The sequence below is a fragment of the Oncorhynchus tshawytscha genome, linkage group LG20 (assembly GCF_018296145.1).
Source record: "Oncorhynchus tshawytscha isolate Ot180627B linkage group LG20, Otsh_v2.0, whole genome shotgun sequence".
In the NCBI taxonomy this organism is placed as follows: Eukaryota; Metazoa; Chordata; class Actinopteri; order Salmoniformes; family Salmonidae; genus Oncorhynchus; species Oncorhynchus tshawytscha.
Genome location: NC_056448.1, coordinates 17453265 through 17465764, shown reverse-complemented (window position 1 = coordinate 17465764; position 12500 = coordinate 17453265). Strand labels below are relative to the sequence as shown.

Sequence of the window (12500 nt, the reverse complement as noted above, 5' to 3'; positions counted from 1 at the left end):
GTAGGGTGAATTGTGGCCCATTCCTCCTGAAAAAGTTGGTGTAACTGAGTCAGGTTTGTAGGCCTTCTTGCTCGCACACGCTTTTTCATTTCTGTCCACAAATATTCTAAGGGATTGAGGTCAGGGCATTGTGAAGGCCACTCCAATACCTTGACTTTGTTGTCCGTCAGCCATTACTCCGGGGCGGCAGGGTAGCCTAGTCGTTAGAGCGTTGGACTAGTAACCGGAAGGTTGCAAGTTCAAACTCTTGAGCTAACAAGGTACAAATCTGTCGTTCTGCCCCTGAACAGGCAGTTAACCTCCTAGGCCATCATTGAAAATAAGAAGTTGTTCTTAACTGACTTGCCTAGTAAAAGAAAAAAAAATATTTTTTGCCACAACTTTGGAAGTATGCTTGGGATCATTGTCCATTTGGAAGACCCATTTGCGACCAAGATTTAACTTCCTGACTGATGTCTTGAGATGTTGCTTCAATATATCCACATAATTTTCCTTCCTCATGAGCCATCTATTTTGTGAAGCGCACTAGTCCCTCCTGCAGCAAAGCACCCCCACAACATGATGCTGCCACCCCCGTGCCTCACGATTGGAATGGTGTTTTTCGGCTTGCAAGCTTCCCCCTTTTTCCTCCAAACATGGTCATTATGGCCAAACAGTTCTATTGCTTCATCAGACCAGAGGACATTTCTCCAAAAAGTACGATCTTTGTCCCCATGTGCAGTTGCAAACCGTAGTCTGGCTTTTTTATGGAGCAGTGGCTTCTTCCTTGAGGAGCGGCTTTTCAGGTTATGTCGATATAGGACTAGTTTTTACTGTGGATATAGACACTTTTGTACCTGTTTCCTCCAGCATCTTCACAAGGTCCTTTGCTGTTGTTCTGGGATTGATTTGCACTTTTTTCACCAAAATGCGTTCATCTCTAGGAGACAGAACGCGTCTCCTTCCTGAGCGGTATGACGGCTGCGTGGTCCCATGGTGTTTATACTTGCGTACCATTGTTTGTACAGATGAACGTGGTACCTTCAGGAGTTTGGAAATTACTCCCAAGGATGAACCAGACTTGTTTTTCTTGGCTGATGTCTTGATTTTCCCATGATGTCAAGCAAAGAGGAACTGAGTTCAAAGGTAGGCCTTGAAATACATCTACAGGTACACCCCCAATTGACTCAAATAATGTCAATTAGCCTATCAGAAGCTTCTAAAGCCATGACATCATTTTCTGGAATTTTCCAAGCTGTTTAAAGGCACAGTCAACTTAGTGTATGTAAACTTCTGACCCACTGGAATTGTGATACAGTGTATTATTAGTGAAATAATCTGTCTGTAAACAATTGTTGGAAAAATGACTTGTGTCAGGCACAAAGTAGATGTTCTAACTGACTTGCCAAAACTATAATTTGTTAACAAGACATTTGTGGAGTGGTTGAAAAACAATATTTAATGACTCCAACCTAAGTGTATGTAAACTTCTACTTGTATTTGTATTTGTTTATAATATAATCTTTGAGAACTAACAACCACCCAAGTAAAAGCTAGGCAGTTCGGGAGAATAGAAAATTCACAAAACAATGAATTTATCAGTATTGATTTTGTTGTTATGTTTGAGCAAAAGAACACAGCATTAGCCATCGCAAAATGCATAGAATTGCAGGACATTTTAAAATGCCCCTTTCGTTTTCATCATATGTCCTCAATAGTGTACCACAGAGAACCACCATACAGTAGACCCTGAAGGTCCTGAAGGAGTTGGATTCAGTTTGCTTGCGAAGCAGCTGGTGTCGATTGTGATGCGCGACTTCACATGGCTTAACATGAAAACATGTGACATCCTTCAATGGTCCACGTGTTTCTTCTCACCTGAGACTAATATGAATGTCAATCATATCCGACGAGTGTCAATGGAAACCCACGGGAGTGTATGTCCAGTGTGATGGAACTCCAAAGAAACAACCCTGTGCAGTGATTCCCTCCTTGCTGAAGCCAGGTCTGACTGTGAGGAAGGTGTATGATTCTCCCAGTGTTATGCTTATGAAAGACATGCGGGTTTGGTTTAGTTAAGTCTTCAAGAGGCATGTAGGAGCGTAGACTATTATCACAGTTGGTCGACTACGACCTGCTCTGTGGCTGTCCCTCCCAACTGCAGTGAGATACCCTGATAACATCTGGGTAACGATTTTCGAATTGAAATGTGCCCTGCGGATGAAATAAGAAACCACTTTCTTCTATCGTTCTGCCACACAGGATTTGTTTGTGTTTCGTTTCTCTCTCACAGTGTCTATGGTGGTTACGTTGTGTGAGTGTTGTGGTGATGCGAGACACAGCGTCAGTGTTTGTGTTGAAGGCATTAGCTTAGCTGGGGTTGAAAGTATATTAACACAAATCAATGGTTACTCCTCTCTCTCTCAACCTTGTGTTGACAACAGTGTGTCAGCTGTGAGAAGAGCTGTTTTGTTTGAACATCTGCATCCCAAGGCTTTACCCAATGATGGCTCTACTACGTAGGAGAGGAGAGGGGTCCCGCTGCCGCCCTTCTGGGCTGGACAGGCCTCCCGTCGCCGGCCATGAAAAGACATGAGGAGGAGGGATTAGTAGGGGGGGGGATTGTTCACTTGGTCGGCCACTTTTTCAATGGCAACACACAACTCTTCTGACCTGCGTGAGCTCTCGCCTGAAGAGTTGGGAGGAATCAGGAAATGATCACAGCATCTATTGGCTTGGTAAGAATGCAAACAGACTGCTGGTATAGGGAGAGCTGAGGAGGGGAGGGGTGGCTGTGTACGACTTATTAACTACCCAGTGATGCAATCCTCCCAGGGAGGGTACTTTTTGGTTTGGCCCATCAGTTGTGCATCAGCATGAATGGATGTTGTCCGGGGATTTTCAGGAGCAGGTGGGCACACTGGCATGCAAGCAATTACACACTCGGACACACACAGTCACACACACAGTGGCACACAAAGACACACGCATGTGCACACACACGCATGCGTAATTACTCGCACTAGTTAATCACACACACACTTGCACCGGCAGGATACAGTATCTGCTACTGTATGACTTTATGGTTGTTGGGAACTATGTCTGCTTCTTTGATATGTGCTTGGTCAGCAAAGGACCAGGATGCAGCAGGGTCTTGCTAGGCCCTCATAGGTGAGTCCACTCTGTACAGTGCTGTCACCAGCTCCCTTCACCTGTTATCCTCCACATTCATAATACATGGACTTCATAATAAATGGACAGCGAATAGATTCATAAATGAATATAACCACAATACATATCTGAACAGCAGTGATTCACATTCAGATGGGCGATACGCTTGAACTGCATCGCTGTGATTGTATTGGCTGAATCACTATGTCAGCTGAAATGCACAATGGTCAGCTTTACAGCATAGCCGCTCAGGCATGGTATACACTGAGTGGACAGAACATTACACCTTCTGAGTATTTAGTTGCACCCACTTTTGCCCTCAGAACATTGTCAATTTGTTAGGGCCTGGACTCTACACGGTGTGATGTTGGCTGGATGTACTTTGGGTGCTGGACCATTCTTGATACACATGGGAAACTGTTGAGCGTGAAAAACCTTACAGTTTTGCATTTCTTGACACATTCAAACTGGTGTGCCTGGCCCCTACTACCGTCCTCTGTTTTGTAGTGTACATAGGGATGGTGCATGTTTCCAAGGACAAGAGAAATCCATACAAAGGAAGGTGGATTTCTCGTTACTTGGCTACAATTTTCCAGTGTGGATTTATGTCCGCTCTGCTATCAACCTCTCTCCTGACCCTCTTATCTTGACTGAACCTAATCCCCATCGCTGGGAGCACCTGTCTCACTGACCATTACTGCCCGGCAACCCGCCTCACAGGCTATTTTACTATTGATCTGTGTGTGTGTGTGTGTGTGTGTGTGTGTGTGTGTGTGTGTGTGTGTGTGTGTGTGTGTGTGTGTACACCATGGGAAGTCACACAAGAACTAGCTGGTCCATGTAGCTCAGATTCAGTGTGAAATGGGACAGGTCATGGGAATGACAGCAGCACATTGGTGGGTCTCAACAAGGCCAGATAGATCTATGCAGGGTCATTTGTACACATTAACCACGGTGTCCTTTCCTTTGAAGCATAGCACAGGTCCAGATCAGATTGATTTTAGGCCCCTGATAAAACATACAGTTTGAGTTTCAGTTTCAGTGTGATGATGTCACAGTGTAGGCTATTTCTTATGTCATTACGAAGTAGTATGGGCAGAAAACCTGTCAACCTTATTGACAGGCTTAATCTGTAATATCCCATTATTATTTTCATCTATAAGGATCATGCAAATTTATAGAAACTATATTTTCATGGGTTTTATGCCTTATAGGCTTACTGCCATTTTGACTGACTGAGTGAGGGTTGAATGGGGTGTCTGGGACAGTGCCCGTGCCTGTGGACCTAATGGCTTCAGGCTTTGACGGGATGTGCATGGTGAAATCCCCCATAATCACAGCTGCACTGATGCTTTAAGGGGCGCTTTGAGAGGATTTAGTGCTAATGCTAATGTCCAGGTGCCAATCTGTCTGCAATCAGGCTTTACAGCACAGGGCTGGCAAGCGCTAACTCAGAGATGGAGACATGTGCTTTACATACAGCAGTTAACTGAACAGTTGGCCTATATTGCATGGAATAAAGGCCATCCAGTTGAAACAGCGAACACTGTTCAGTGTCGTAGAGGTTTGTGTGTGTGTGTGTGTGTGTGTGTGTTAACCGTTCTTCGCAGAGCTGGGGCCTAGATAGACTGCGTCTGCTCCTGCTGGCCCCATGCTCTGGGACACACACAGGACTGGGCTGTCCATTTTTGATGATGTCAGGGAGCCGGGAACACTGCCATCTGTTTTCTCCTCTCCACTTGGTCCTCTCTCCTCTCCTCTTCTCTCCTCTGCTGTCTCTGGCATGATGATGGGCCCAACTGTGCTGCCGTCACACTGTGGGGTGAATGCTTCATAAATATCACACCAGGGGGGAGGTGTGTGAGCGTGCCTCTGTACCCTGGAAAGAGTGCGACAGGGGTGTAAAATGGATCTGGGTGAGATGTCCTATGAATTCATTTCACTGTTGGCGTGTGTCCAGTACTTACAGTACATTGATTGTTGGTGTGAGATGTGATGTGTCATGAATACATGTAATTGGCTGTTGTGGTATGTGGACACTGTGACCTGTCAATAGCATTGTGAGACATTGTTCTGTTTCTAATCAAATCACCACCCCTCTGTGCCCACTGCCGATAGCATTCAGCACCATATTGTGTTTGTTTTGACACACGATAGATGATCATGTAAATTAAACCACGTCTAGTTTTCAGGGTGGCTGAGTATTTGATTGGTTGAGACTGGTCACATGGGGTTCCCAGCTGTGACGGTGGCCACATGTTTGCTTGTCCCAGAAATGGACTGTGACACGTGTTTGTAGCTGATTCGTCTATACATATGTATCCCCCACCCCGCTCCCCTCTGCCCCCTCTGCTTTAAACAAATGAAGTCTAATGTAAACAATGCATGCATGTGTCATGCTGTACTTCAGGAAGCATAAGGGAGGCTGGTCCTGCCATGGATCCCCAGTCACAAGCTTTTGGCTTGGCAGCTCCTTCCTTACTGTAGGGGGAAGGCTGAGGGTGGTGGGGCAGGGCCAGTTCTGGGGTTGGGAGGGGGTGAGGCTGTGGGTGGGGATGGGGGAGGTAGGATGGGTAGAGAGTGTTATTGCCACTCCATCTTGTGATGATTATGTTTCATATTTTGTCGACTCTGGGTGAGAGAAGCTTTATTCTCTGGTCTGTCCCGCCCAGAGTTGGGCCTCCCATGGCACCATGACTGAGACGAGAGAGAAATCGATCATGTGGAAAAAGACAGAGAGAGAGCCTTTGACTGGTCTGCAGGATAGGACAAAGAGAGTAGGAGAGTATAGGGTGGGAGAGGAGGACTGGGTGTCGGACAGTGAGGAGAGTGAGGAAGTGAGGAAGGGGGCAGAGGTTAGATAGAAGGAGCAGAGGTTAGATAGAAGGAGCAGAGGTTAGATAGAAGGAGCAGAGGGTAGATAGAAGGAGCAGAGGTTAGATAGAAGGGTGAAGAGGCAGAGGTTAGATAGAAGGGTGAAGAGGCAGAGGTTAGATAGAAGGATGAAGAGGCAGAGGTTAGATATAAGGGTGAAAGGGCAGAGGTTAGATAGAAGGGTGAAGAGGCAGAGGTTAGATAGAAGGGTGAAGAGGCAGAGGTTAGATAGAAGGAGCAGAGGTTAGATAGAATGGTGAAGAGGCAGAGGTTAGATAGAAGGGTGAAAGGGCAGAGGTTAGATAGAAGGGTGAAGAGGCAGAGGTTAGATAGAAGGGTGAAGAGGCAGAGGTTAGATAGAAGGGTGGCGAGGCAGAGGTTAGATAGAAGGGTGACGAGGCAGAGGTTAGATAGAAGGGTGAAGAGGCAGAGGTTAGATAGAAGGGTGGCGAGGCAGAGGTTAGATAGAAGGGTGAAGAGGCAGAGGTTAGATAGAAGGGTGACGAGGCAGAGGTTAGATAGAAGGGTGACGAGGCAGAGGTTAGATAGAAGGGTGAAGAGGCAGAGGTTAGATAGAAGGGTGAAGAGGCAGGGGTTAGATAGAAGGGTGACGAGGCAGAGGTTAGATAGAAGGGTGAAAGGGCAGAGGTTAGATAGAAGGGTGAAAGGACAGAGGTTAGATAGAAGGGTGAAAGGGCAGAGGTTAGATAGAAGGGTGACGAGGCAGAGGTTAGATAGAAGGGTGGCGAGGCAGAGGTTAGATAGAAGGGTGACGAGGCAGAGGTTAGATAGAAGGGTGAAAGGGCAGAGGTTAGATAGAAGGGTGAAGAGAGCATAGTGAGAGACAGAGAAGGGGGGGGGGTAAATAAAAAGAGAGTGATTTACATGATCTGGTTCTCATATTTAGTTCATCTCACTGTGTTGGTGTCACCATATTAAGGCTTAATTCATATTCTTGCCCATAACCCAATATTACCCAGTGAGGCATGAACAGGAAAGACATGGCACTGAAAGGCAGGGCTCTAATGCTCTATTCCAGCCTCATCATTTCTCCCCTCTGCCAATGGGTGAGGCCAGGGCACCATATGGGGGCACGCCCCAGCCCTGCAGCTAGATTAGGTAGGTGGTGTGCCAACCCGTGGATCTGGAATGACAAAGCACCCTATATCAAAGGCCTTAACCAAGTGATGGGACTAAAGTCACCTAATACACTATTCTCTACAGTAGCCATTTTCATGCAGATTTCCAGTCTCAGTCCAAAGTGCATTATGAGTGCCTGGTAAGCGTCTGTGTAATAGAGTATAGCCTATGTTAGAGGCAGCATGGCATGTCTGCTCATTACATGGGTCTTTAGCCACACGGAAAGCAACACTTCAGCATTCAGACTCCCCACAGTGTTTTAAAAGGCTGACAGATGCAAGCCTATACATATTCATGTACTGAAAGGGACAATGGAGCAGCCATAACGTCCATTCACCATTGCAGTGTATGGCTTACCATATCGGTCAGGTATTCATTCCTCTGGGTGGTTGAGCCACATGGTCCTTAGACTGGTGCTTGGTCCTAACCCGCTTCACACTAGCACTTAGCCTGAGCTCCACCTGCCTTTGAAGCACCCTAGACTCCCATTGAAGTTAAACACTTTCATTATGCAGTTTAGAGCGGAGAGCAGAGGTGTATAATGATGGAGGGAGGGGAGAAGGGAGAGAGTAGAGAGAGGAGGTGTATAATGATGGAGGGAGGGGAGAAGGGAGAGAGTAGAGAGAGGAGGTGTATAATGATGGAGGGAGGGGAGAAGGGAGAGAGTAGAGAGAGGAGGTGTATAATGATGGAGGGAGGGGAGAAGGAGAGAGTAGAGAGAGGAGGTGTATAATGATGGAGGGAGGGGAGAAGGGAGAGAGTCGTGAGAGGAGGTGTATAATGATGAAGGGAGAGAGTAGAGAGAGGAGGTGTATAATGATGGAGGGAGGGAGGGGAGAAGGGTGAGAGTAGAGAGAGGAGGTGTATAATGATGGAGGGAGGGGAGAAGGGAGAGAGTAGAGAGAGGAGGTGTATAATGATGAAGGGAGAGAGTAGAGAGAGGAGGGGTATAACTGTTTCCTCTGTCTCTGGTGGGGGACAGCTGGCATCGCCATGGCCATGGAGGCACAAACACACCCAGGAGTGCATAATGAGGCGTGGAAGCAGAATTTTGGCGGTTAGGAGGGGTTGGGACGGGCTCCATCATATGTCTGTATTAGCCTTGGAGGAGCCTCCAGCACGCCATCTCAAAGCCCGCCAAACAGCCACCCATAAGCCCACTCACATGTGACTCACGACCAGCATTAAATCAGTTTAAATACAGGCACGCATTTAACCTTGTTACACCGCACTGGTTTCACCAGAGGAGAGAGAGGGAGAGCAAGCGTGAGATAGAGAGGGAGAGGTAGAGAAAGAGAGAGAGCAAGCGTGAGATAGAGAGAGAGAGAGAGAGGGAACATGGGAGGATGGGGGGGGGGGGGGGGTCTGATCTGAGTAAAGTGGCCCACATCCGTGACTGTGCGGGGGCATTTGGCACCACATGTCTCTGGATGTCATCATTAACATGGTGGCCTGCATTATGCTCACACACAATCCTGTGTGTGGCTGCGCATGACGATGTTGCTAAGAAACACCACATTGCTCTCCTCGCTCGTCAACACATTAAGTTTAACATCTATTCACCAGATTTAGGCGGAGCAGACGGGCCTGTCTTACTGACTGAGTGAGGAGATGCTGACTGTGTTGCCGACTGTGTTGTAGACTTTGTGTCTGACTATGACCGTGTCATTGACTGTGTTCTCTCTCTGCTGTGTGTTCCAGGTGATCTCAGCCCTATCCAGGATCTCCCACCACAGCATCGCACAGATCAAGGGGATCAGGTATGTCTTCTCTCCTCCCATTGGCCATTTGAGAAAGAGGAACATTGAATATGTTCACTGTATCGCTCAATCAGACATGGTTGTTTAATTGTGGTAACAGGTTAGATCTCGGCCCACTCCTACTTATACCACAGCCTCTATTGTAACCCGTTCTGGAAGGACCACATGGAAGTCCAGTATCAGATGGCTCAGATCACATCTAAACTCTACCTCATATCTCTTTGTGTCACGTCAAAGGAAATAGCTCACACTAGTTTATTGGGCGCTGCGAAACCGCTTTCTGATTTCTCTTTATTTGTTCAATCTGTTCTCCCTGCTCGCTGGCTCCACAAATAAAGCAGTTTCATCCTGGCGGTCTGGGTAATGAGTTGATGGAGCGTGTCCATTAGGCCCCATGCCAGACCAGGGGACACAGAGACGGGCTCTGGCCATTAATAAATACTACACAGCTTGGTGAGAGGTGGCTAAGTCACTTCTGTCCTGTCTGGCCAGCCCAGTGTGGTGAAAACAAATCACAGCTGGCATGTACAGTACCAGTCAAAACACCCTGGCATGTACAGTACCAGTCAAAACACACTGGCATGTACAGTACCAGTCAAAACACACTGGCATGTACAGTACCAGTCAAAACACCCTGGTATGTACAGTACCAGTCAAAACACCCTGGCATGTACAGTACCAGTCAAAACACCCTGGCATGTACAGAACCTGTCAAAACACCCTGGTATGTACAGAACCAGTCAAAACACCCTGGCATGTACAGTACCAGTCAAAACACCCTGGTATGTACAGAACCAGTCAAAACACCCTGGTATGTACAGAACCAGTCAAAACACCCTGGCATGTACAGTACCAGTCAAAACACCCTGGCATGTACAGTACCAGTCAAAATACCCTGGCATGTACAGTACCAGTCAAAACACCCTGGCATGTACAGTACCAGTCAAAACACCCTGGCATGTACAGTACCAGTCAAAACACCCTGGTATGTACAGAACCAGTCAAAACACCCTGGCATGTACAGTACCAGTCAAAACACCCTGGCATGTACAGTACCAGTCAAAACACCCTGGTATGTACAGTACAAGTCAAAACACCCTGGCATGTACAGTACCAGTCAAAACACCCTGGTATGTACAGTACCGGTCAAAACACCCTGGCATGTACAGTACCAGTCAAAACACCCTGGCATGTGCAGTACCAGTCAAAACACCCTGGCATGTATACAGTACCAGTCAAAACACCCTGGCATGTACAGTACCAGTCAAAACACCCTGGCATGTACAGTACCATGTCAAAACACCCTGGCATGTACAGTACCAGTTAAAACACCCTAGTATGTACAGAACCAGTCAAAACACCCTGGCATGTACAGTACCAGTCAAAATACCCTGGCACCTACTCATTCAAGGGTTTTTCTTTCTTTATACAATTTTCTACATTGCAGAATAGTAGTGAAGACACTATGAAATAACACATATGGAATCATGTAGTAACCAAAAAAGTGTTCAACAAATCTAAATATATTTTATATTTGAGATTCTTCAAAGTAGCCACCCTTTACCTTGATGACAGCTTTGCACACTCTTGGCATTCTCTCAACCAGCTTCACCTGGAATGCTCATCCCAGACTCGTACTGCTGTACATGTACAGTACATTAACCATGTGCAGTCAGATCATGATCATATCTTTCAATCATCCACCACGTTCACTGATTCTCTCTCACACCAACATAGGAAGCATGCCAAGAGGCACATGACCAACACATGGCATGGTCTAGGACACATGAAGGTACATGATGTTAACATGTCTGTCCTTCCAGAGTGGTCAGTGTACACCCACCACACACTCTGGCCTCTCGATTCCTCCTGTCCTTCCCCTACTGCCTGGGATAAAGGCGACTGAGGCACCTCTGCCCCTATAATTTTACAGAGACCTGTCAGTCCTCTTCAGTCTCACCCCCATGCCCCCTGTCACTAAACACAGACACCCCAGAGAAACTCAGCAGTTAAAAACACTCCTCCTGTTCTCTCTCTCTGCTCCTCTGGCTCTCTCTCTGTTTCTCTCTTTCTCTCTCTCTCTGTTCATCTTTCTCTGTTTCTCTCTCTCTCTCTCTCTCCCTCTCTCTGTTCCTCTCTCTCTCTCTGTTTCTCTCTCTCTCTCTCTGTTCCTCTCTCTCTCTGTTTCTCTCTCTCCGTTCCTCTCTCTCTCTCTGTTCCTCTCTCTCTCTCTCTGTTCCGCTCTCTATCTCTCTGTTCCTCTCTCTCTTTGTTTCTCTCTCTCTCTCTCTGTTCCTCTCTCTGTCTCTGTTTCTCTCTCTCTCTGTTCCTCTCTCTCTTTGTTTCTCTCTCTCTCTGTTCCTGTCTCTCTCTCTGTTCCTCTCTCTCTCTCTCTCTGTCTCTGTTTCTCTCTCTCTCTGTTTCTCTCTCTCTGTTCCTTTCTCTGTTCCTCTCTCTCTGTCTCTCTCTCTCTGTTCCTCTCTCTCTGTTTTTCTCTCTCTCTCTCTGTCCCTCTCTCTCTCTCTCTCTCTCTCTCTGTTTCTCTCTCTCTCTCTCTGTTCCTCTCTCTCTGTTCCTCTCTCTCTCTCTGTTTCTCTCTCTCTCTCTGTTTCTCTCTCTCTCTGTTCCTCACTCTCTCTCTCTCTCTCTCTCTGTTTCTCTCTCTCTCTCTCTCTGTTTCTCTCTCTCTCTCTCTATTTCTCTCTCCCTCTCGCTGTTTCTCTCTCTCACTCTCTGTCCCTCTCTCTCTCTCTGTTCCTCTCTCACTCTCTGTTCCTCTCTGTTTCTCTCTCTCTCTCTGTTTCTCTCTCTCTGTTCTCTCTCTCTCTCTCTGTTCCTCTCTCTGTTTCTCTCTCTCTCTCTGTTTCTCTCTCTCTCTCTCTCTGTTCCTCTCTCTCTCTCTCTCTGTTTCTCTCTCTCTCTGTTCCTCTCTCTCTCTCTCTCTGTTTTCTCTCTCTCTCCCTGTTTCTCTCTCTCTCTCTCTGTCCCTCTCTCTCTGTTCCTCTCTCTCTCTCTCTCTCTGTTCCTCTCTCTCTCTCTGTTCCTCTCTCTCTCTCTGTTTCTCTCTCTCTCTCTGTTTCTCTCTCTCTCTGTTCCTCTCTCTCTCTCTCTCTCTCTCTCTGTTTCTCTCTCTCTCTCTCTCTGTTTTCTCTCTCTCTCTCTCTATTTCTCTCTCCCTCTCGCTGTTTCTCTCTCTCACTCTCTGTCCCTCTCTCTCTCTCTGTTCCTCTCTCACTCTCTGTTCCTCTCTGTTTCTCTCTCTCTCTCTGTTTCTCTCTCTCTGTTCTCTCTCTCTCTCTCTGTTCCTCTCTCTGTTTCTCTCTCTCTCTCTGTTTCTCTCTCTCTCTCTCTGTTTCTCTCTCTCTGTTTCTCTCTCTCTCTGTTCCTCTCTCTCTCTCTCTCTGTTTCTCTCTCTCTCCCTGTTTCTCTCTCTCTCTCTCTCTCCCTCTCTCTCTGTTCCTCTCTCTCTCTCTCTCTGTTCCTCTCTCTCTCTCTGTTCCTCTCTCTCTCTGTTTCTCTCTCTCTGTCCCTCTCTCTCTGTTCATTTCTCTGTTCCTCTCTCTCTGTTTTCTCTCT

General features: G+C 47.0%; 1 protein-coding gene across 5 annotated transcripts in view; it reads left to right on the top strand.

Moving 5' to 3' along the window:
* LOC112219368 (guanine nucleotide exchange factor VAV2) overlaps nt 1-12500 on the top strand; it is a 1336992-nt gene that overhangs the window by 149268 nt on the left and 1175224 nt on the right. For all 5 annotated transcript variants that reach the window (XM_042302259.1, XM_042302257.1, XM_042302260.1 and 2 more), the window contains exon 3: nt 8866-8924. In XM_042302259.1, the coding sequence (XP_042158193.1) occupies nt 8866-8924 (59 nt within the window). The remainder of the gene's footprint in view (nt 1-8865; nt 8925-12500) is intronic.